At 41.4% G+C, this 24,633-nt stretch overlaps 1 protein-coding gene across 2 annotated transcripts in view; it reads left to right on the top strand.

Annotated features, from left to right (window-relative positions):
- The window catches only part of PPM1H (protein phosphatase, Mg2+/Mn2+ dependent 1H), a 241,855-nt gene extending 231,183 nt beyond the window's left edge, over positions 1–10,672 (top strand). For both annotated transcript variants that reach the window (XM_037063062.1, XM_037063063.1), the window contains exon 10: positions 6,189–10,672. In XM_037063062.1, coding sequence (XP_036918957.1) covers positions 6,189–6,336 — 148 coding nt within the window. In that variant the 3' untranslated portion in view covers positions 6,337–10,672. The remainder of the gene's footprint in view (positions 1–6,188) is intronic.
- The last annotated feature ends 13,961 nt before the right edge of the window (positions 10,673–24,633 follow it).

Raw genomic sequence — 24,633 nt, 5'->3', positions numbered from 1 at the left:
GTGAGAGGAGCTCTGGCCCTCCCATAGTTCTTCAGCCCCTCTTCCTTTTCTGTTTTTCTTCCCTTGCCCGCTGGCCTCTCTCTGCTCCCTCCCTCTCAAGAGCTCAAGGAGGCTCGAGCCAAGCCCTGAGAAGTGTGCCGAGTCAGATCCCTCCCGGGCAGCCATTTCTTTCAGCAGAGCTTTGGTGATCAATATTGAAAGCTTCAGCTGGAGAAGAAAATTGTTCTCAAAACACAAAACTTGTTTCCCAGGGAGACTCTTCATTAGGAGAGAGGGAGTACTTCAGACCACTCCGGCATCTCCCCAATGCCGTCTGACCGGCCTTCTGCAGAAGGCATCCAGCTTCCAGAATCGCTGGCTCCCTAGCCTGCCTCAGAGTCCTGGCTGGTGTGTCATGAAATCTACTTCCCTTTCACTGCCCTCGGCTGCACTGTCTTCTCCTTTGCTACTGTCCTGTGTGTTTTGACTCAGATCTCCTACTGCCACTCCCTGGACCCCTCAGTCTACAGCACGTGTACAGCCTGTTGAACCTCAGTACCAAACCATAGAGCCCTCTTATTTTGCTGCCACATTAACCAGTTTCTTTCATTGTCACCAAACCAGGCCACCCTTGTCAGACAGAAATTTGAGGACAAAGTTGAAGAGAGGAGAAGCAGTTCCTTTCCTCCAGAGGAAGTTGTTTCTTCTTGTACCAGCCTTGACACAAAGCAAGCTTGCTAATGGTTTCATGCCTGGAGCAACTTGGCTCTGGAGTGTGAGTGCTAGTGAGCTCTACCCAGCCTGGCTGAACATTGGGGCCAGGGCCAAAAACCTCCCAAGAGTTGGGTTCCTGGGGTGGTGTTGAGCTGATCAGTTTGTAAGAACTCCCTGCTAGTGGTCTCATTTTTCCAGAAAGTTGTTTCTGCCTTTTATATTTAATATTTGGGTCTCTGTTGTGAGAAGTAAATGTCAAGAAACTGGGCTTAAGTTCAGTTGGAGTGTTAAGTTTTTGAATGTAGCGTCTGATCTGTCCCTTTAGTTATCTGTGCAAAGGGAAGTCTCGTGGAGGAGTCTGAGCTCCGGGCAATGGTGCTGGAAGAAGAAGGCCTAGGGATTCTCCCTAAGCTTCCCACTGACATTGAAGTTGGCCTTCCCTGAAGTACATGGGCACCTGGCTGATGGCTAGACACTGATGAAATTCTAAATTGAATTGATGAAACTGAAGTTCTAAAAGCAGAGGGAAGTGGCTAGGTAGGCCTAACACACAGTAAAAGTATGAAGCAAAACCTCACGCCATTCCTGTGGTATGGAGATCCTACACCAAGAAATCAACAAAATGTTCTAGGGCTGGAAAAACCCATAGTGTGCCAAATTTTAAAGTCTGCATAGATAACCCAGGGCACATGGTATTTACTGTGTTTAACCCCCACTGAAGAGAAGTTTTTATCTTCTGTTCAAATCCACCATGAAAAAGCATAATTAGATATAATGGAGCCTTCCCTCCAGTACTCCCCCAAACCTAATAAAACGGATTGAGGGGAACCTGAAACATGTGCATCAGAATCAGAAGGTAAGAGGTGGATTTCACAAAAAAAAAACAAAATAAAAATTCACAATGATGAAAAACATGACATTGAAGTAAAACAACTCACTAAATGGATTGAATAAAAAACTAAAGCAGTAGGTGAATTGAAAGATATCATAGACAAATAAAGAAAACAAAAAAGAAGCTGAAATTTAAAAGGTAAAGAGTTTATAGAAAAAAAACATGAAAAATAGAGGAGAAGCAATATTAAAACATTCACAGCTGAGGATTTTCCAGAATCAAATAACTTCTCAGTTTGAAGAAGTAAAACAAATATCCAACTATGGTAAAGAAAAATAAAATCTTGTTGTTATGTCTTAATGGAACTTCATACTATCAACAATAAAACAAAAACAACAATTTAATAAGCTACCAACGAGAAAAGAGAACTTATGTATGAAGACCTTATACAAGACAGACTTATCCTCAACAAAAGAAGTCAGAAGTAGATGGAATATTACCTCCAAACTGCTGAGGGAAAATAGTGGTCAATGCAGCATTCTGTAACCAATAAAGCTATCATCCAAGATTAAAGGCAGATACAGAGTTTTGTGGTCCAAAGACTGAGTGAATTTCTCTGTTACAGGCCCTTGTTGAAAGAATTACTAAAAATGTGCTTCAACAGGAAAAATAAAATCCAGAATGAAGGAATGAACTTCAAAAAGCAAAGTAGTATGTTGGTTTATTTATATAAGTTATAAATGATAATAATGACTAATAGTCTTAAAAAACAAGGTGAAATTAAAATAGTCGGTAGTAACATGGAAGATGAAAGAAGGCATTCTAAGATTCTTTTATTTTCAGGAGGAGGACATAAACATTGATTAATTCATATATTAAAATTTTAAGCATAACAGCTAAAAGAACAGAAATAGTAAAGTAACACTTCTAAACCAGTAGGGGGAAGAAAAAGGTATTAAAGAAAGCTATCAACCCAACAGAAAGCAGGAATGAAGGAAAAGAAAACATAATAAATAGAAAGCTCAAAATAAGTGTGTGTCTGTGTGTGTGAACAATGGCAGAACAGACATTCATCTCAATTGCTATAAGATTAACCATATTTTAATTAGCCAGGTACCACTAGTGAAATATACTTAAAATAATAAAAAGTTTAGAAGTCCTACTCTGCCTTGTGGATTTTATCATTGGAAAATACTGGGGTGAGGTAGCATTGACGATGACTATGGTTTCTTGCCTAAGAGACTGGAGATGCCATTGACTAAGGATGACAGATGGGGAAGACCCACTTTGGAAGTGAAGTAAGTTAGCATTTATTGACTTCTTCCTAAGTCTTAATTGGGGCCTACAAAGGAGGTTAGGAAGCGGCATCGGAAGAACTAGAGCCACGTGGAAGCCCAGACACAGGAAAAGGACTTGAAGTGTGTGGTGGCGCAGAGTGCTGAAGAGAGGGAGGACTCAGGAAGAAAAGACAGGAGACTTCGAGCACAAAGTAAAGTAGCTGGTCAGCAGTCTCTGTGCTGGAGAAAGGGTGAGCAGAATGAGCACTGTGAAGAGGCCTTTAGATGGAGCCTGAAGATAACAAACTAACTGGGTGTTGGGCCTACTGGTAAGAGATTAGGGAAGAAAATGGGAAGTAAGATATCAAGGGAGCAATATGGATTTCTCTCTCTCTCAAGAAGTTCCACACTGAAGGGAAGACAGAATGGATGGTGAAGAGAAATCCAGGCTCAAGGGAAGTTATCTTAGAATTGGCAATGACCATTTTTAAGAATAAAACCTTAATTATCTAGAGCCCTCAGGGAAATGAGTTAGTTTCCCGGGTAGCCATCTTTTCTAGGTGACCTAATGCTGCCTTTTAAAACACCACAGCTAGTTCTGACCATTTCTACAGTACCCCAGGTCACCAGCAATAGCGATACCAGGGTGGTCTATTGCCTTTAACTACAAGTGATACTCTTTCATGACTTAAATAGAACCGGTTAGAGATGACTTAACCTTGATCCCTCAGCATTGCCCTCTAACCGCAGGACCTGGTTCGCCTCTGTACTAGCCACAGGAGCTATCTTGAATTCTTTTGTTTTTTGACATCTTTGAATATCTTTCTTTTATTGTCTGCAATCTTTCACATAATTTGCCATAATTTACTGTCTAGTCTGCTCATAAACTAGATGAAGGGTGTATTCAGCCCTGACAGATGAATCTACTCAGGATATTGACTCAGCCAAGTTTCTAAACTTGAAAGGCTAAGGTCCAGACCTTGGCCAGTCACCAGGGTAATAAAACATCACCCTGATATTTGTGGTAGCCTTTCCCTATGTGGTTATACAATATAATTGTATATAATTCTATATAAAACCCAGAGTAATAACCTGGAGTGAGCATCTGAGAAACACTTTTTGAATATAGTAATGAACTGTAGTATGTAAATTTAGGGACTTGTATTTGTCTCTTAGCCAAAGACCTCTGTGGAGGCCTTTCTGTTTTTTTACTGATATCCACAAAAGAACCCTCAGAGAGTGCTAGCTAGCTGTATTTTCCCCTCAGGTATAACAGATTTCTGCCTCTCTAAGCTGATAATTCCCTCCATACTGGTAGGAAAAGGGGTCTCTCCTTCCCACCTAACACCTATCCTCCAAGAAGAGAAAGCATGTCTTGTGTATTAACTAAAATGGCCTCTGCTTTGCCCCCCCCCCACCCCGTCTGCTACCTGGTCTGTACAAGTAGACTTGAGGTTCATAGACTAACAGTCCTGAGATCATTCTCTGTAGACCTTGGTCTTAAATGCATCGATACGGCCAGATTAGGTCTCACTTAACATGAGAATTGGTAAATTCATAAAGGGTTTTACATGAAGAAATGGAGAGTTTCTGGTGTTGTAAATACTGTAACTCACTACTCTGAAAGCAAGGCAAAGACATTCCAAGTAGGGGAAGAACACTAGTGATATCAGCATGGTCTGTTATTAAAGCCCAGAGGCTGGCTTCCAAGAGGCCTTCCTTACAGGGTGACATTTATTATCTTGGTGATTTACCAGAGTCTGGCATTTAGCTTTTCAGATTCAGAAACTAGTTTAATCAACATAGAAAGAACAGATTCATTATCAGAGCTGGGTTCACCCTAACTAAGCTTACAAGATTGATCTGCAAACCGAAACGCCAGTTGACATCTACACAAAAAAATATAACTGACTCATATTCTTAAAGTATAAATAATTAGCTCATTCTTTCCCCATGGGCAGGTCTGCACAGGGAGGCAAATCACAAACACATTATTTGGCGAACATGACATCAGAATAAAGGCGAATCATGTTTAATGGCATGGACTAAGAGTAATCCATCCACAGTTGTACCAGGGAAACTGAACTTCTTTGAAGTCTGCCAGCTAAGGCTCTCGCTGCCCTGACTGGTGTTTTGATAGACACCTGCCAATGTTTTGTGTCATTTTTTTCCCTGCTTTGAGGCTAACCTAGGCCCACACACCCACCCAGATCACCTCCCACATGAGTTTTTCCCTAGATGTTAATATTTTCCATCAGCTTATACCACGGTTATTCTCTTGCTTAAGCGTATAGTTTAAATCTCAACAGACAACTGTTTTTTCAAATCTGGGGGGCATCCCTCACTGTACTCACACTGGTCAGGGGAGAGTGTAGCACAGAAAAGGGTGGGTGAGACGGCTCACCGCCCCACCAGGGTTTGTCAGTAGTTTACCAATAAAACCCTTTGCATTTTTACTATATTCCTATACTACATGCATATCATTAATATTTTTCTTTAAATCATCTCCCTTTTTAAAAACATCTATTTTATTTATTTATTTATTTATTTGAATCTTTATTGGATTTTTCCCATATCATTCACTCCTTCCATAATCACCACACTGCTGTCCGTGTCCATGACTCTTTTTTCCTTTTTGCTTGATCCCTTCACCCCCTAACCTCCCCCACCCCTAGTTCTCATTTGTTCTCCATTATGATTCTGTCTCTGCTTTGCTTGTTAGTTCAGTTTGTTCTGCTTGTTAGTTCAGTTTGTTTATTGGATTTTATTTATTTAAATCCTCACCCAAGGATATGTTTATTGATTTTAGAGAGCGAGAGAAACATCGTTATGAGAAAGAAACATTGATCAGTTACCTCAGGATTGAATCCACAACCTAGGCATGTGCCCTGACCAGGGACTGAACCCACAACCTTTTGGTGTATGGGATGACACTCCAACCAATTGAGCCACCAGCCAGGGCAAAAAGTGGTTTACCATAAATAGAAAATCACTATCCTTTTTCCTAAACACTGAAAATAAAAGCTCTTAATTCTTTTTCTGTTTTATCTGCCATGAATAACCCAGAACCTGAGCAGATCCGTGTTAATACACTAGCACCAAACTGAGACTCTCCTTAACGTCATCAAAACCTCAAAAGAGGACTGAGCAGCGGAAACATTTACGAGGTTGTTTAATGTACCCCGTGTCTTGTCCATCTCTATCTAAAGAGTAATTTACATTAGGCATCCCACATGTGGGAAGAAAAAGACCTAGGCTTTTTGAGACTTCAAGGATGTCTGAAACGTGGTTAGACAGCTGTAGCGAGGCCTCCTTTCTAGTCCTGCCCGACCCCAGACTTTTCCTGCTGCTGCGCTGACGTCTCCTTCCGGCTTCTCCCTGCACAGGTACACACTGGCCGCTCAGGACCTGGTGATGCGTGCCCGCGGCGTCCTAAAGGACAGAGGATGGCGGATATCTAATGACCGACTGGGCTCAGGAGACGACATTTCCGTATACGTCATTCCTTTAATACACGGGAACAAACTATCATGAAAATGACTCAGGGGACCAGAAGCTCAGAAGGAAGGAAGCCGGATGCCTCTGAGCAGGGCAGGGCTGGGAAGTGCCCCAGAGGAGTTCCGGATGATGCCACGACTTCCCAGCCGCACGGGGAGTTTGTTCCTGAGAGGCCTCCGGCTGTGCTTCAAGAGGATCCTTAGGTTTCCGTTTCCTCTTTAGTAACAGGTTTGGACGCTCAGCAAAGGCAAAACATAAAGGCTGCTACTGAGTATCGTTTCTTCTAGTTCCTTTATCAGGCCTCCTAGGTGGCCACTGCCTGTTTTGTGCACACACGTCGTATTTATTTATCTGGAGTGCCGGGGCAGCCACTCTCAGGTGTGACTGCCAGGAGACGCTTCGGCCAGTCAAGCTGCCCATTTCTCTACGGGTTAAAAGTGCTGCATTGAAAGTTGGGGACCATGCCTCAGAAAGTGTGAAGGTCCATCTTCCAGTCAACCTGAGGTTTATTTCAGGGAATGCTATCTGTGTGTGTCTCTGTCAGTCCCTCTCGATTCTTTCATGGTAATAACGATGGGGTGAGGCAGGGACTTTTGTTTTTTAAGTCCTTGAATCTTAACTGTTTCCATAGAACAGGCCTGGGACTTTCCGACTCCTTGCTGAGGAATTCGTGTGTCAAAAGTCCAAGCCCGGCTGTCGCCATATCCTGTGGCCCACACCACCCAGGCAGCCATCTGGAGCACTGCCCTGGCTCACAGAGAGCTAGCTGTCTTTGTTGTGTAATGATTTGTTCCTGAATTGAATTTTCTCACTAAATCAGTGTTTTTGTGAAATTTGGGGTATTTCTTTGGACTAGCAGTTCCTCTGTTGTCTTCAAGGGTGCCCCTGGTGTGGCTTGAGGCTTCTATTTGTTTCTGAATCTGAGTTTTCATTTCTGGGATTGATTGCTTCCAACTCCCAACCCGTCCCCCACTGTGCCATGAGGACACATGTGAAGCAGTGTTTAACACATGTGCAGGGAGTCCCTGTAGCAGTCAGTCCACCACACCTCGTGTCAGGAGCGGTTCTCCATTTTGGGGTCCCGGTTCCATGGGCTGCAGCTGCCCCCGGGCCCACTCTCCCCGTCATCTTTGGACAAGGCTCACCCAGACTGAGTTGGGTGACACAGAATTTAAATCGGGCTGGCTGGTCATTCTCATGCTGCACACCGGCTCCTTCTCCACAGAATCATGCTCCAGCCACCCAGCCACTGAGACCCTATTCCCACTGTCACATGCCTCTAAGGGTTCCTCACGGAGCATCAGCCAAAGCAGTGGACATGCCTACCTGCTGCTTCAGTCCCAGGAGGGATGGCCAAATAGATTTTTAGAAATCACATCTATCTCTGAGACGGCTTCTCTGAACTGAGGGACCTTGTAAAGAAATATCCAATTACTAAGTCTTCTCCGAGAGCTCCCGCAGTACGGTGACCACGTTCAGTGGAGGAAAAGTCATGGGTGCGACTCCCCCAAAACGCTGGAGAGCCAAATCCAGTTCTCATGTTTGATTGAATCCCTTCCCAACAGGACAGGACAGGACTGGACCCTTTCCTCTGGGATCATTAATCACCGGCGTTCCTGGAATTACAGATATTTTCTGGGCCTTCCAAGTCTGTGTCCATCCCGCAGGGTGGAACCAGTGCCCAGTCTGGCAGGGGAAGTACTGAGGGGATTCACGCACCGGGTGGTTGCCAAAATGTTGCCTGGAAAGAACTGGACTACAACTTTGTCAGGAGTCCTCTTCATCTGCCAGCTTCCCTCATCCCCCAGTAAATCTTAGCTACGCTAAATGTGTCTGTGGGGAGGAGGCCGTGGCACACCGATTCTCTGGCAGAATATTACACTCTGGAAAACATGCAGGCCCCCTACAGCAGTGTGGTCCACTCCTGTTCCTGCCTGAGTCGCACGCCGCATACAAACTGGAAACCTGAGCTTTTCCTCGGAGGACTCAGAGCCACCAGCTTTAGGAAGCAGTAACTTCTTCCCCGTGTTTCCACTGCCTTTTGTTTTTTCCTTTCCTGGGCTTCTATGTAGGCTCTGTCTTGAGTTTCTGCAGTTTTGGTTGAGCTGTGAGAGTCAGGTGTAGGCATGTAGAAATCATAACACCCTCTACCAAGGCAGCTTCTCTCAGGAAAAACTCTGGAACCCCCTTATTCAATTCATCCTAAAGTCTTGAGCATTTAGTCCTATTGGTTTTATTTAGAAAGGTATTTTGGAATTCTTTTCATAGCTCCCCTTGAGTGGAAAGATCTCAGTAGCAAGCTGAAGCCATGGTTCTGTTTGGGGGATGGGAGGAAAACCACAAATGAGGTGAGTAAATCAAGTGTGGGGGAAATGATTTGTTAATACTCATAGAAAATCTGCCCAGTACTGATATTGCTCTGTGAATTGAGCTTACTCGGTTTCGGCTTTGTTTTTCCCAAGCTGCTTTTCATCCCATCCCAGAGCCGTAACTGTGTCTATATAACAGGTAGGCCCCCGGAGCATTTCTGGAAAGGTCAAAAGGCAACACGCTCAAAATTCTGCAGAACATATTTATACATGGTTCTGAAATCTTGTGTATCTGAGTTATAGCCACATCTGCTTGCCGTCATAGCCCCAGAGGAAGTCTTGTTTAATAAAAAGTGTTCGGTTTCCTAGTCAAGTCTTTATGGTCGTCTTGGGGTGTATGCAGGCCACTTCGTTTAATGAAAGACTCTTTCACTTCTAAATCTCATTGTTGGGCTTGCCACTGCCCTTTAGAATATTTGGTGATACTCTCTCCCTTAAACAGAACAAACTCCCACCCCATCCACACTGCAGCATTTTCCCAGGTAACAACCAAGCCTTTGTGGTCAGAACCCCTGAACTCAGCAGTGTCAGCGTCAGAGAGGACACGGGGATGTTCTCTGGGGTTGTGCTTACATAGCTGCTCTTCTTGGGGCAAGGAGGGAGAGCTGGGAATCAGGCGAGGCCATGCACTCAGCTGGCTAATAGGATGAAGCCAAAAACAGTAGGGGTTTCAGTTCTCCACATTATTCAGCTTTGGGAAATTTAGGGTGTTTAACTTTTAAATCTTCAGCAACTTATCTCCTTGGGGCTGCATGAAGTTATTAAGTGTGCTTGCTCTCTTCTCACTCATCTCATTATTCATTTACTTTTGGGGAGACCTGTTGGTGGGCAGGGACGAGAGTCCCAGGACCCAGATTTGGCCTCGGACCTTGGCCATACAGGTAGGGTTTTTTGGTTTACCAACAGGACTAGCATGGAAACACTTAGAGAAGCCACCCACATCTTTAAAATGCTGATTGCCCTCTTGCTCTCACCTACGTTCTCATCCACGGATCAGCTTGATTTACAGGGCCACGAGGGGTCAGTGGTCTTCTTTCCACCGCAGTTTGAGGATCTGACCTTCCCTTAAATGACCCAGCGGCAGCAGTGCTGCTCTTTTCACAGTGAATCTGTTAAGCTTTTATGAGATTCTATTTTAAGTAAGTTAGTGCTTCTGGGACACTTGGAGAAAGCAGGGAGAGTAACTGTCTATGCAAAGAACAACCAGGCTGACCAAAAAAGTTACCAGATCTAAGAAAAAAGTAAAAAGCATCCGTTAGGAACTTGGGTTTTTGAGGAATTACGATTGCAGCTTCGCAGCCTGCACACCACGGCCACCGTGCTGAGCAAATTGTAGTTCTGTGTGGGTGACCGAGTCTGCACTGGGGTTTTTCAGAAGACACCAGGCGAGCAGCCCGATTTGCCTCTTACCTGAGCGCCGTTGGCAGCTCTCTGTCAGATATGGGCGCCAGTCTGGGGAGTACTGCACTTCCTGTTCCGTGACATCATCTGTGTAAATAGCTTTAATTTTTCTTTTGTGTCTTAAAGTTTTGTTTGTGTAGAGACCAGGCAGACATCGACCAAACGAAGCTGTGTGTTTGGTATCGTTTTCTACTGTGGTGTACTTGAACAAGAACCTCGTGCCCTCCATTCTTCTGATCTTCCATAGTACTTTATGTCTGGGAGTCCTGAGGTTACTCCTGTTCTGTTTTGCCTCCATTTTCCTGGTCTCTTCTGGAGGCCCTCACAGTGGAGATCTTGTGTAAGGGATGTATGATAAGGTCTGGGTTTCCAGGAAAACCCCATGTGCAGTGAATGAGAGCAATCTGCCTGCAAATGGCTTCAGAACCATGGACCTTTATGCTTTGTGATTGTGAAACCTGGACTTTGTAGCCCCAGAGTGAAAACTGTTTACTAATGGGGATCTATTTTGTGTGTTTTGAAACTTAGGTGCAGTGTTCCCTGGAAAAAGCTAAAGAAATGTACATGCTTAATGACATTTTAAAATAAAATATTATATATATGTATATAGAACCCCTTCAGCAAAGCTTTTTTTGTGTCATTTCTTTAATTCACTATGAAATGTCTTCGCATCAGGTCCCAGGATGGTGTGAGAGTGTCCTGGCCTAGTGTGGAGTTTCCAACTGTAAACAGACCCAAAAGCTAATCAAAGGGATGGATGGCACTGATGCTAACCTTCACAGGAATAGCAGTAAAGCCACTGTCATTTCAACAATGACATTAGAAGAACGACTGGATATTACACCCAAGGGGTATTCTTTTTTATATTATCGAGTATAATTGGCATACATTATTAGTCTCAGGTATATGGCATAATGATTTGATACTTGGATGTACTATAATATCACCACAGTAAGTCCAGTTAACATCTGTCACCATACAGAGTTACAGGATTTTTTTCCCTTATGATGAGAACTTTAAAGTTCTGCCCTCTTAGCAACATTCGGGTATGCAATACAGTTTTTGGTATTACTAGCTATATATCAAACTATAATCACCATGCTGGACATTATATCCCCATGACTTACTTATTTTGTAAGTGGAAGTTTGTACTTTTTGACTTACTCACTCAGTTTGCCCATCCCCCACCCCACCTCTGATAACTACCAGTCTACTCTGTGTTTATGAGTTACTATTCCATAGGTAAGTGAAATCATATGGTATTTGTCTTTCTCTGTCTCGTTTCATTTAGCATAGTGCCCTCAGGTCCATCCTTGTTGTTATGAATGGCAGTATTTTATTCTTTTTTATGACTAAATAATATTCCTGGAATTTGTGTGTGTGCGTGTGAGTGTGAGTATATACCACATTTTTTTATCCATTCATCCGTCAATGAACATTTAGATTGTTTTCATATCTTGGTTATTGTAAATAATGCTCCAGTGAACACGGGATGCATCTTTTTGAGTCAGTGTTTCACTTAGTTTGGATAAGCATCTATAAGTAGGATTGCTAGATCGTGTGGTAGCTCTGTTGTTAACTTTTCTGAGGCACCTCCATACTGTTTTCCCTGGTGGCCGCGCCATTTATATATCCACCAGCAATGCACAAGTGTTGCTTTTTCTCCACATCTTTGTCAACACTTGTTACTTCTTGTCTTTTTGCTAAGTCAGTAGAACAAGTGTGAGGTGATATCTCACTGTGGTCTGGGTTCACATTTCCCTGATGATGAGTGATGCTGAGTCTCCTCAGGCACCTGTTGGCCATCTGTATGTCTTTGGGAAAATGTCTTTTCTGATCCTCTGCCCATTATTGTTTGTTTTTATTGACTTGTACGAGTTCTTTATATATTTTGGATTTTAACCTTTTATCAGATACATGATTTGTAAATATTTTCCCCACTCAGTAGGTTCTGTTTTCACTGCCCTTTGCTGTGAAGAAGCTTTTTCATTCAATGTAGTCCTATGTGTTTATTTTTGCTTTTGTTGCCAAGACTGATGTCAGGGGGCTTACCAATGATTTTTCTTCTAGGAGTTTTATGGTTTCAGGGTTTTTTTTCAAGTCTTCATTATTATTTGAGATTTTTCTTATTTCCCAAGGTAAGGGTTTATCACTATGAATCTCCCTCTTAGAACTGCTTTTGCTGCATCGCGTATTTCGTATGTTGTATTTCCATTTTCATTTGTATCAAGGTATTTGCTATCTCTTTTGATCTCTTCATTACCCCATTGTTTATGAAATAGCATGTTAATATCTACATATTTGTGAATTTCCCAGTTTTCCTGTTATAACTGATATCTAGTTTTATACCTTTGTGATCAGAAAATAAGCTTGGTATGATTTTAAATTTTCTTAAATTTGTTTTGTGGCCTAATAGGTGATCTGTCATGGAAAATGTTCCATGGGCACTTGAGAAAAATGTGTTACTTGTTTTTGAGATGGAATGTTCTGGATATATCTGTTAATTTCATTTGGTCGAAATGTGTCATTTAAGGCCAATGTTTCATTGTTAATTTTCCTTTCTTGATGATCTATCCATTCATGTAAGTAGAGTATTAAAGTTCACTACTGTTATCTATTGTTCCCTTTAGGTCTGTTAATATTTGTTTTACATATTTAGGGGTCCCTATGTTTGGTACATGAATATTTACAAATGTATGCCCTCTTGTTGGACTGACCCTTATCCTAATAGGTATTCTTAACTGAGAGAGCTACTGACTAAATATCCTTGCTGAAGACAGAAAGCATAAAGACTCTCTTTAGTCACTTAAACATTTTAAATACTACAAAGTGCTAGTAAAATGTACCCTCTTATAGAATAACCTTACCAGGGGAAGGTAAGACATCAAAGAATGTTAATTCTACTTAGTTCCAGAGTAGAACTAACTTAGTTCAAGAAGTTAAAAATAATCTAGAAAATACCAATATGGCCCTGGCTGGTATGGCTCAGTGGATTGAGTGCTGGCCTGTGAATCAAAAGGTCGTTGGTTTGATTCCCAGTCAGAGCACGTGCCTGGATTGCAGGCCAGGTCACCAGTCGGGGGTGTGCAGGAGGCAACCAACTGATGTGTCACATGTCAATATTTCTCTCCCTCTCTTTCTGACTTTCCCTGTCTCTCAAATAAATAAAATCTTTTAAAAAATTTAAAATATCCATACAATGTTTAAAATAAAGTATTGCTTCACAAAGCTAAAAGTTAGCTATAGCTTATTGGAAGCTTAGTTCAAAAGAGCTGACTAGATATACAGTGCTCATATTAAGAATGATTTTTTGTTGTAAAACCTTCCCAGCTCTTTGCACTTTCACTTGCACCCTAATGCCCCCTGCCCTCACTCAGCAGTACAAACTTGGGAAAAGGATCAATCCTTGGATTAGATTCCTGAAGATTAGAGGAGTCTTCCAGCATTCTTTTGTGGGCAGTGCTTAGTTTATCAGATTAGCCCTTGAGAGCTGCGGTACACTGTCTCCAAAGGTGGCTACCGGTAGTGCCTCTGGTGCCTCTTCACCAATGCTCCTTTTCCCATCAAGAAGTGGCATGTTTGCCCCTTTAATGTGGTTTGGCCTGTGACTTGCTTTGATTAATAGAATGCAGAAGTGACATTCTGAGAATTCCAAGCTTAGATCTCTGGAGGCCTGCTTTCACTCCTGGAAGCTGGCCACCCTGCAAATGTCAGACTAGATAACCGAGTGATGAGAGGCCACTGGTAACCAAAGTGCCTAGACCTTGGGAGTGAGGCCATCTTTGATCTCCAGCCCCACTTGAGACACTCCAGGTGGTACTGTAAGAAAGAAGCCCTGCCACTTCTCAGCTGTTCAGGCCATTCCAGCTGAGGCCACAGACAGCGCAGGTTAGAGGGGAGCCATCCACACGGAGCCCTGCCCAAATTCTGGCCAGACCCACAGAAACATGAGCAAATAAAATGTTTTTTTGTTTTAACATTTGCATAATTTATTACAAAGCAACAGATTACTGAGACAGAGAATCTGGCTCTCGGGAATTTGGGGTAAAGTGGTTAAAAATATAAACTAAAAAGAGAAGGAAATGGCATTGAGAGAGGACACTTGTACCTTGGGACAGCATCCTCCATATGGCACCTGGTAGAGTGGCTGGAGTCGGGGGAAGAAACTTAAAACAGCAGTAATGCAGAGACTAACTGATGGCGGTGTTGGCGTTTCAGCAAGAGCTCTCCTCCACACCTCTGCTTTTGCTCCTTTCTGCGGCTACACTGATCATTAGTGAGTCAGGAGAGCCACAGCCTCCAGGGCCATGAGCCATGAAGGGGGAAAGAAAGGCCTTTAACCTTTCACTGAAGATGAGACTATCCTGTGTGTATGCACCATTTATGATCCTTGGGAGAGTCTAGTGGTTCTTTGGTTCTCAAGACTGTTGCTTGAAAATGTTAGGTTATATCTCAGGGAAAACAAGAGTTTTTAAATTGTGAATATTTGCATGTGTCTTGTTTTAAAATTCTCATCATTTAAAAACTCCATCGCCCTGGCTGGTGTAGCTCATTGGATTGAGCACAGGCCTGCAAACCACAGGATTGCGGTTCGATTCCCAGTCAGGGCACATGCCTGGGTTGCAGGCTGGTTCCCTGCAGGCCAACTCCCAGCAGGGGATGCACGAAAGGCAATCATACATTGATGTTTCTCTCCCTCTCTCCTTCCCCTCTAAAGATAAATAAATAAAATTTAAAAAAACAACAACAACAAAAAAACTCCATCTATAAAATTCTTCATACTTGTTGCCACCCCAGTTTTTGTCTTCAGTTAAATGACAGGCCAAAGAGTGAATTATATATTCTAGCAATTAGTCAGTCTTTTTCATTGCTTTTTCTGTAATTAGAGCCTTGTAACAACGGTTGTTCTCCATATATCTCTATATTTTTAGTCTCTTTTACCTCTGACGAGATTTTCCAGCCAGCTAACCTCCTTTGCTTTATTGATTCCGGATGTGACCAAGCACAAGGTGTGGGCGGGGCGTACCCTGACTGTCCTCCAGGACCCAGGTCTGTGAGGACTGCTGGTCCAGAGGTCTCTGAATACAGACCTGGGGGACAACACTCCTCTGAAAGGAGCATATAAATCAGCTTTCTCTCTTACCCTCTTTTACAATTTTAATTTAAAAATATAATCAGTAAAAAGTAAAAGTAGAGGAGCTTTTTCAGAAGGCACTGTCGTGAGGTGAGGTAGGGGTGGGGTAATGGTGACATGAAGACAGAAAAAAGAAACTGAAGCAGCAAACATGTCCCTAATCAAGTCATTTCAGACCCTTTTGGCACTATTAGTATATATTGGTAATAAGACATCGCTGATTTAAACTGAGGAACTATGGAACCTGAAAATAGTCTTGGCAACTGTAAATTAGACATTACCTGCCTATTGATTTTGGTCAATGAGGAAAAACAAGTTGGGACAAGATTGTGGAGAACTGTGAAATCTCTGTTGTCATTGTGCTCAATGCAAAAATGTAATTTCTAATTCTGGAAGCCCCAAACATAAGTTAGGGGATATATGGCCAGTCTACTAATTGCACAGTAGAATTTGAAGGAAAATTAACAGTGACAAAGATAAGTGCTATCATCATTATTATATATGTCTTTCTTGGAATATCATCTACCAGGCGACCCATCTAAAAATTATCTAATTCTTAGGTTAGAGTTTAGCAGAGGTGAAGGTTTATGGGCCACTTGTCAAAACTACTCAACTCTGCTTTATTGCATGAAAGAAAGCATAGACCATCTGAGCTAGGATTTATCCCAAAGAGTTAAAAGTAAAGCTTTTATCTTGATCAGAAAAATTAACTCGGGAAAATATGGCCTAATCTTGTCTCTCTGGAGTGAAATAAATAAGAACATCAAACATCTTAATGAACACCAATGGCCTATCTGAAAAAAAATAGGCAGGATCAGTAATCATTTATCTTGTACTGAGTTATAAACAGGATAATTTATATACTTGCCAGTTCTTTATTGCTCAGACAGTCTAAAAGCCTTTAGCCACAATGGTAGTGGATGCATCAGGACTGTGATACTGTATTTCCTCAATAGTCAGGCACTGTCAGTTCTGTAATCTGTCACCCATTCAAAGCAGTGAAAAATTTTCACAAATACTCAAGGAAATTAACCCATCACTTACCAGACTCTGGCAAGAAGAGGAGCAAAAAACCCTTATTATGTTACTATTTATTAGGTCCCATGCTGGGTACCTGAGATCTGGGGTCTTTTATATCCTTTTCAGGTAAATAGTATCACAATTTACAAAAAAAATAATTTTATATCACTGTGATCAGAGGACATGCTTTCCATGATGTCTTATTTTTTAGAAAATTTTACAATTACAGTTGACACAATATTGTATTAGTTCTAGGTGTACATCATACTGATTAGTATTTGTAGAACTTATGAAGTGATTATCCCATACACAGTATTATAATACTATTGACTATATTCCCTATATTGTATTTTACATCCCCATGAATTTTTAAAATTATATCTTACTGATTATACTATTACAGTTGTTCCAATTTTTCCCCCTTTCCCCCCTTCCACTCAGTACCCCCCACTCCCTCAGGCAATCGCCACACCATTGTTCATGTCCGTGTGGGTCATGCATACAGGTTCTTTGGCTACTCCATTTCCTACACTGTACTTTACAACCCCATGGCTATTCTGTATACTACAACTACCTGTTTGTACTTCCTAATCCCCTCACCTCTTCATCCTTTCCTCCATACCCCCAATCCCCTTTGGTCTTTTTTTATTTTTTAAGATTTATTTATTTTTAGAAAGGGGAAAGGAGGGAAAGAAACATCAATGTGTGATTGCCTCTCTCCCACCCGCTACTGGAGACCTGGCCTGCAACCCAGGCATATGCCCCAACTGGAAATCAAACTGGTGACCCTTTGGTTCACGGGTCGGTACTCAATCCACTGAGCCACACAAGCCAGGGCCCATCTGGTCTTTTTTAAACTTGCAATTTGTACTTTTTAATCCCTTCACCTTTTCCACCCATCCTGCCAATACCCCTCCTGTATCTGGCAACCATTGATTTGTTCTCTTTATCTATAAGTTTGGTTCTGTTTTGTTTGCTTGTTTTAATTTTTTTATATTCTACATCTAAGTGAAATCCTATGGTATTTGTCTTTCTCTGGTCTATTTCATTTAGCATAATATGCAAATGGCCAGATTTCATTTATCTTTATGGCTAATATTCCCCTGAATATATGTACCACCTCTTCTTTATCCATTTGTCTATTAATAAACACTTAGGTTGTTTCCATATCTTGGTATTGTAATTAATGTTCCAGTGAATAAAGGGTTGTCTTCATTTTGTTAATGGTTTTACTTCATTATGCAAAAATTTTTAGTTTGATATACCGTGTTTTTCAGACCATAAGATGCACCTAGGTTTTAGAGGAGGAAAATAGGAAAAAATTTTTGAAGCAAAAAATGTGATAAATTATTTAATAACATAAATAACATATTTCACCAATGTAAATGTAAACAGAACTCAACAGCAGCATTAACAAGCATTATTCCTCTCAAATGCTGGGAGCAGGGGTGCGTCTTACAGTCTGAAAAATATGGTGGTCCCATTTTTAAATTTTTTATCTTGTTTCCCTGGCCTGGAGAGACATAGCCAAAAAAATATTATTAAGAGTGATGTCAAAGAATTAATTCCCTGTCTTTTCTTCCCAAAGTTTTATAGTTTCAGGTATTACATGTAAGTCTTTAATCCATTTTTAGCTTATTCTTATATTTGATGTAAGAAAGCGATCCAGTTTCATTCTTTTCCATGTATCTGGCCAGTTGTGCCAACAGTTGTCCGCACTGTCCATCAGTCTCTCCCTTCACGTCATTCACTATTTGCTTTACACATTTTGGTGCTCCAACATTGGATGCATATCTCCTGAAGATTTTGTTTGTTTGTGGTCACCATATGCTTCACAGGTACCGAGCTATGTTTACAGTCATGTATTTTAAGTTGAGGGTCACTGAAGTTTGAAATAATTCTAAAATCATTACCATGTTCATGCAACCCCTCCACATTAATGTTTTCGTCATTGTTTTTACTTCTTTTATGTGTATTTCTGGGTATCCCTTTATTTATTGTTGCAATTACACATGATCTTCCTACTTTTGCCTTTTTCACCTTTGTACTAGCTTTACAGTTGGTTTATCCATTGCTTTTACATGTTTGCCTTTAACAGTGAGAATTTTTTCTTTACCGTACTTTCTCGTGCATATTTTTTAATCTTTTCTACTTATAGAAATCCCTGTAACATTTCCTGCAATACTTGCTTAGTGGTGATGAGTTCCTTTAGCTTTTTTGGTCTGGGAAACACTTTATCCCTGTAGCTCTTATAAATGATAGCCTTGCTCATTAAAGCAATCTTTGTTGTAGGTCTTTGATTTTCATCCCTTTGAATGTTTCATACATTCCCTTCTGGACTGCAGAGTTTCTGTTGAAAAACCAGCTGACAGTCTTATGGAATCTCCCTTGTAGGTAACAAAGTCCTTTACTCTTTCAACTTTTAACAGTTTCTCTTTATCTTTAACCTGATGTTTTAATTATCATGTGTCTTGCTATGGGCCTCTTTGGGTTTATCTTGTTTGGGACTCTCTGTGCTTCCCAGATTTGTACATCTATTTCCTTTACAAGGTTAGAAAGTTTTGTCATTATTTCTTCAAACAGGTTTTCAATACCTTGCTCTGTCTCTCTTTTCCTTCTGGTATCCCTATGATGTGATGTTGGTATTCTTGATGTCATCCCAGAGGTCCCTTAAACTATTCTCATTTTTCAAGATTCTTTTTTTTCTTTTTCCTCTTCTGATTGGGCATTTTCTGGTACCTCATCTTCCAAATCACTGATTTGATCCTCTGCTTTATCTAATCTGTTATTTATTCCATCTAATGTGTTCTTTTATTTTTTCAGTGTGTCATTTAATTCTGACTGGTTTTCTTTTTATGGTTTCTGTTTCTTTGTGTGAGTTCCTACTGAGTTCATCTGTTGTTCACATAAGTTCAGTGAGCATACTTATAACCAGTGTTTTGAACTTTGTATCTGGTAGATTACTGGTTTCCATTTATTTTGTTCTTTTTCCAGAGTTTTGTTCTGGTCTTTCACTTGGAAAATGTTTCTTTGTCTCCTCATTTTGGCTGCTTCCTGATTGTTTCTATGTATTAGGTAGAGCTGCTATGCCTCCTGGTCTTGGCAGATGACCTAATGCTGTAGGTGTCCTGTAGGTCCAGTCAAGCGGTCCCCCGGTCACTTGAGCCAGGTGCCCCAGGGGTGTCTCTTGTGTTTGCCCTCCTGTTGTAGTTCAGCCTTGATTACTGATGGCTCATCAGTGGGTGGGATTGACCCTGGGCTGACTGGCTGGAAGGGCTGGCCCTGATCACAGTGGACGAGCTCTTGTGTAGGGACTGACCACAAGGATCAGGGTATGCTTCAGCAGAGTTCTGGTGTTTTGTTTGTGGAGCTGGTTAGGCAGTGCTGTTGGGGGTCTAAAGCCAGCCACTGGTCCTAAAGCCTGTGGGACTAGGCTCTGGTACAGGCCAAGGTTAGCAGCTATTTGTGCCTGGCTTGGGGCAGCCTGGTTGGAGCTACAAAGTGATCTACAGTCAATTGCCACTTGTGCTAGGCTTGAAAGTGCTTGGGAGAGGCTATGCTGTAAACTGAGGCTGGCTGCCACTATTGTCAGGCCTGGGACCCTTTAATGGGCACCAAGGTATGAGCTGAGACCTTTCACCACTTTCACCAGGCTTGGGACTGCTTAGCAAGAGGTATAGGGCATGTCAAGGCCAGTTGGTGCTTGTTCGGGGGTTTTGGCCCTTTGAGAGATTTTGAGAAGTCCACAGAGCAAACTGAGGAAGGCCACTTGTGTGAAACAGCCTTTAGAAGCATATTGGGCCAGGCACAGAGTTGAGTGGCGTGGGATTTCAGGGAATCACCTGGTCGTGGCAAACTTTGTTAGGCCAGGTTAATGGAGAGCACAAATTTGGTGCCTGCCTGCACAAGCTGTGTGGTTGGGGGAAGCCCTAAAAAATGGAACAGGGGTGTCAGCCAGCACTTCCCAGAGAGAGCTGCCCTAACCCTTGCCCCTCCTGCCCTTGTGCTTAAACTAGACAATTCATTTCCTCTCCTTATCTCCCTTGCACTTTTTCAGCTTCAGCCAAGAGTTAATTAGCAAGTGAGTTTGTGTGAAGGCCCCTCAAGAGCAACACCCCACTCAGATCACAATCCCTGCTGATGTTCACAGCCAGAAGTTATGGAGACTCATTTTCCTGGCACTGGTGCCCTGGTCTGGGGAGCCTGGTGTGGGGTTGGTACCACTTGCTCCTGGGGGGTGGGGGGCCTCTGCAGCCAAGATATTACTCCTGATTCTTATTCAGCACACTGTGGGTGTGGGACCTGCTCATTGCATGTTTCCACTCCTCCTACCAGTTTCATATGGCTTCTTCTTTTTATTCTTAGTTATAGGACTTCTCTTCAGCTAGCTTTTCAGGTGGTTCTCAATGATGGAATCTTCTAGAATTTAGTTGTAACATTGATGTGGTCATGGGAGGAGGTGAGCAAAGCATTACCCTACTCCATCATCTTGGCCAGAAGTCTACTTTCTGTGATTTCAGTCCTTTTACATTTATTGAGGTTCATTTTATGGCCTAACATACAGTCCATCCTGGAGAACTTTCCATGTGCACATGAGAAAACTGAATTTTCTTCTGTAATGAAGTGGAATGCTCTGTAGTTGTCTGTTACCTCTAGTTAGTTGGTCTTCAAGTTTTCTGTTCACTGGTTGATCTACCCAAGTGTTCTAACCTTTATTAAGAGTGTGATATTAAAGTCTCTGTTGTTGTTGAATTGTCTATTTCTCTTTCAAGTCTATAACTCTTTTGCTTCACGTATTTTGGGACATGTTGGTAGGCGCATGCACGTTTATAATTGCTGTGTTTTTCTGATGAGTTGACCCTTTTATCATTGTAAAATGTCTTTTCTTTGTCTCTAGTAACAATGATCTTCAAGTCGCTTTTGTCTCTCTATATAGCTACTCTCACTTTTGCCTGGTTTCTTTTTGCAAGATACATCTTTTTCTATCTTTTCATTTTGAGCCTATTTGTATTTTTTAATCTAAGTGTGTCTCTTATTAAGAAACTATAGTTATGTTTTTAAATTTGTTTTAGCAGTCTCCGCTTTTTGATTGGAATATTTAGTTCATATGTATTTAGTATAAGTACTGATAAGGTAGGGCTTCTGTCTGCTACTTTATTGTTTGTTTTCTGTGTGTCTTATGTCCTTTTGCTTCTCTGTTCTTTCATTACTCTTCCTTTTGTGTTAAATAATTTCTATACACCATTTTAATTCCCTTGTTTCTTTTCTATATTCTTTTAAGTTACTGTCTTAGTGGTTGCCCTAGAAATTACAATTAGCATCTTAAAGCAATCTAATTTGGATCAATACCCAATTTCAAAAGTACATAAAAGCTTTGCTCCAATGTATACTTCTAATTCTTTCTTCCTCTTTTTGGCTATTATTTGTCATACAAATTATATTTCTATACATTATGTATCCATCAAAAGTTTAATAGTTATACATAATCTGTCTTTTAAATTATCTAGAAGAGTTACAAATACATGTATGCTATCTTTTTATTTCCTATGTATTTATCTTTTCTGGTGTTATTTCTTCTTGTGGATTCAAAATACTGTCTAGTGACCTTTCATTTCAACCTGAAAGATTCCCTTTAGTATTTCTTGTAAAAGGGGTCTGCTCGGGACAAATTCTCTCAGTTTATCTGGGGATATCTTGATTTCTCCTTTTTTTTTTTTTGAAGGATCATTTTTCTGGATATAGAATTGACAGGGTTTTTTTTCCCTATAGCACATTATTTAAAGTCATCCCACCACCTTCTGGCCACAATGGTTTCTGATGGGTCAATAATGTTATTGAGGGTCCCTTACACATGATGCATTACTGTTATCTTGCTGCTTTCAAGAGCTTGACTGTGATGTGTCTAGGTTCGAGTTCTTGAGTTCAACCTACTTGGAGTTTGCTGAAATTCCTGGATATGTAGATCAATGTTTTTCATCAGATTTGGGGCACACCTTCCGTGCTATGGCAGGAAAATTACCGCTTTGCGTTGGCCTTCACATCCTGCTTTTGCAGAGCTTTGAGGTCAACCAGAGATGAGAGGTTAGGCCTGCTCAGGTCTTTCCTGGGCATGGTACTGCCCTGCACATTGTGAGGATTTCTAGGTTCAAATAATGTTGGGGCTTTTCAGAGCCGTCTGTGGACATCTCATTCACTAGTGTTTCCTTTTCAGTTTTTTGGTCAGCCTCTTGTTAGCCTTAATGCATAGCAAGGTTGTTTTGGACTAAAGCCCTGGAAATAAGGCTCTTCACACAGAGCAGGTCAAATAGTGATGGGTTTCTAGGGACATGGACTTTCAGGGCAGCTACAAACCCACTCTGCCCCTGCAAGGGGCTGCTAGTCTGCAGGGTCTCAGAGCTCTATGGTTGTGAGGGTGTTGGTGGTACTCAGTGCCACCACAGATCTGAAGAGGGGAAAGGAAATTGGTTAAGTAAAAATGCTACAAAGCTCCCTATTCTTACTGAGATCCAGCTTTTTTTTTTTTTCTTGAATAAATACTCCTTGGATTGTTTCAATCCTTTGGTTAATTTCCAGAGTTCTGAAAAAGCCGAGTTTGACAATTTTTGCCAGCATTCTCTTTGTATGGAGAAGTAGATTTTAAGAGGTCCTTATTCTGACATTCCAGAAATCCTTCTCCAATAAGGTATAAAAGTTCAGGTACACCAAGCAGCTGCCCAAGGAAACAGAGCCAAGTAATGCCAAAGCCAAGATTTCAAATCCAACACTTACAATTTACATGCACCTGCCTCCCATTACAACAAGGTTTTGAAACTTCTCATTAAATAATAAGCAGCACGGCAGGCTCCCCTTATCTAAGAGGATACATTCCAAGACCCCCAGTGGAAGTCTGAAACCAAAGATAGTGCTGAACCCTATATATACTGTGTTTTTTCCCCTGCACATGCTTACCTGTGATAAACTTAATTTATAAATTAGGCAAAGTAAGAGGTTAACAATAACAAAATAAAAAAGTTATAAGAATACACTTTTAAAAGTTAAGCGAATGGGATCGCTCTCAGGTAATTTTTATATTTTTCAGTCCAGACCTCCTATAACCATCTTTTACTTGCAGTAAATAGCTCAGTATCACTTGTTTTAGGGCACACCTTGCTGAAATCTTTGTACAGGCGCAATGCTTTCTGAAGCAACACATTGCCATTAATCAGAACAAACTGTCTGCTCGTGTCTTACACCTACAGATTTAGTGCCTTTTCCATCTTAACTAGGCAGTTACCATGCACTGTGGTGGTAACTTTTGCAGTTCAAGGTAGGAGAGTAAAACTGGCATGAATTTCTTTTTTCTTTGTAATTTCACAGGTAGAAAATTCTTATTGTGTATCTTAGCAACATCAACATTTGATTTTTTTTCCCTTTCTTTATTAAGTCATGAACTTTCACCTTTTCACTTAAAGGAAATACTTTATAGCTTCTCTTTGGCACATCCAAATTGCCACCATCATCATCAATACTCTGACGAAGTGGGACCATTATTAAGTAAAATACGGGCTACTTGAATGCAAGCAAGTGACAACTGATCTAAGAACGAGTCCAGCTACCAGGTGACTAATGGGAGGGTAGTGAATAGAGTGTGGACACATTGGATAGAGGGGTGGTTTACACCCCGGGCAGGGTGGGGCTGGATGGTACAAGATTTCATCAGACTACTCAGAACAGTGTGCAATTTAAAACATATAAATTGCTTATTTTTTAATTTTCCACTTAATATTTCTGCATCACAGTTGACCACAGGAAACTGAAACCGTGGAAAGCAAAACTGCATATGAAGGGGACTTCTGTAGTACAAAACCTCCATCATATACACGCTTATTTGAGTGGCATTTTTTAAAGATTTTATTTATTTATTTATCTTTAGAGGGGAAAGGAGAGAGGGAGAGAAACATCAATGTATGGTTGCCTTTTGTGCGTCCCCTGCTGGGAGTTGGCCTGCAGGGAACTGGCCTGCAACCCAGGCATGTGCCCTGACTGGGAACCGAACCGTGATCCTCTGGTTCGCAGGCCTGTGCTCAATCCACTGAGCTACACCAGACAGGGCCTGAGTGGCATTTTTTAACAGCATTTTCACATCAAATTTCTATCACTGAACTTCGCACTGACCAACGTCATCTACTGACCCCCAACACCATTTTCTCTAAAATGTGTTTCTGACAGAGGCATTTTATTTCCCTCTCATTCTGGTTTTCACTCTTATTCAGCCAGAGCTCTATGTCAACCTCTGCATAGAACTTAGTGTGAAGGTTCATGTTGGCAAGGTTTATCTTCAGGATGAAGCTGAGTTCCAGACTCAGATATAGAGCCCCAACCCAAGCAGAATAAATCGCATACTACCGCAGGGGTATTAGACTCAGTATC

This window comes from Sturnira hondurensis, unplaced genomic scaffold, assembly GCF_014824575.4.
Source record: "Sturnira hondurensis isolate 20B ecotype Veracruz unplaced genomic scaffold, ASM1482457v3 Scaffold0014384, whole genome shotgun sequence".
NCBI lineage: Eukaryota > Metazoa > Chordata > Mammalia > Chiroptera > Phyllostomidae > Sturnira > Sturnira hondurensis.
This window is presented reverse-complemented; position numbering and strand designations above follow the sequence as displayed.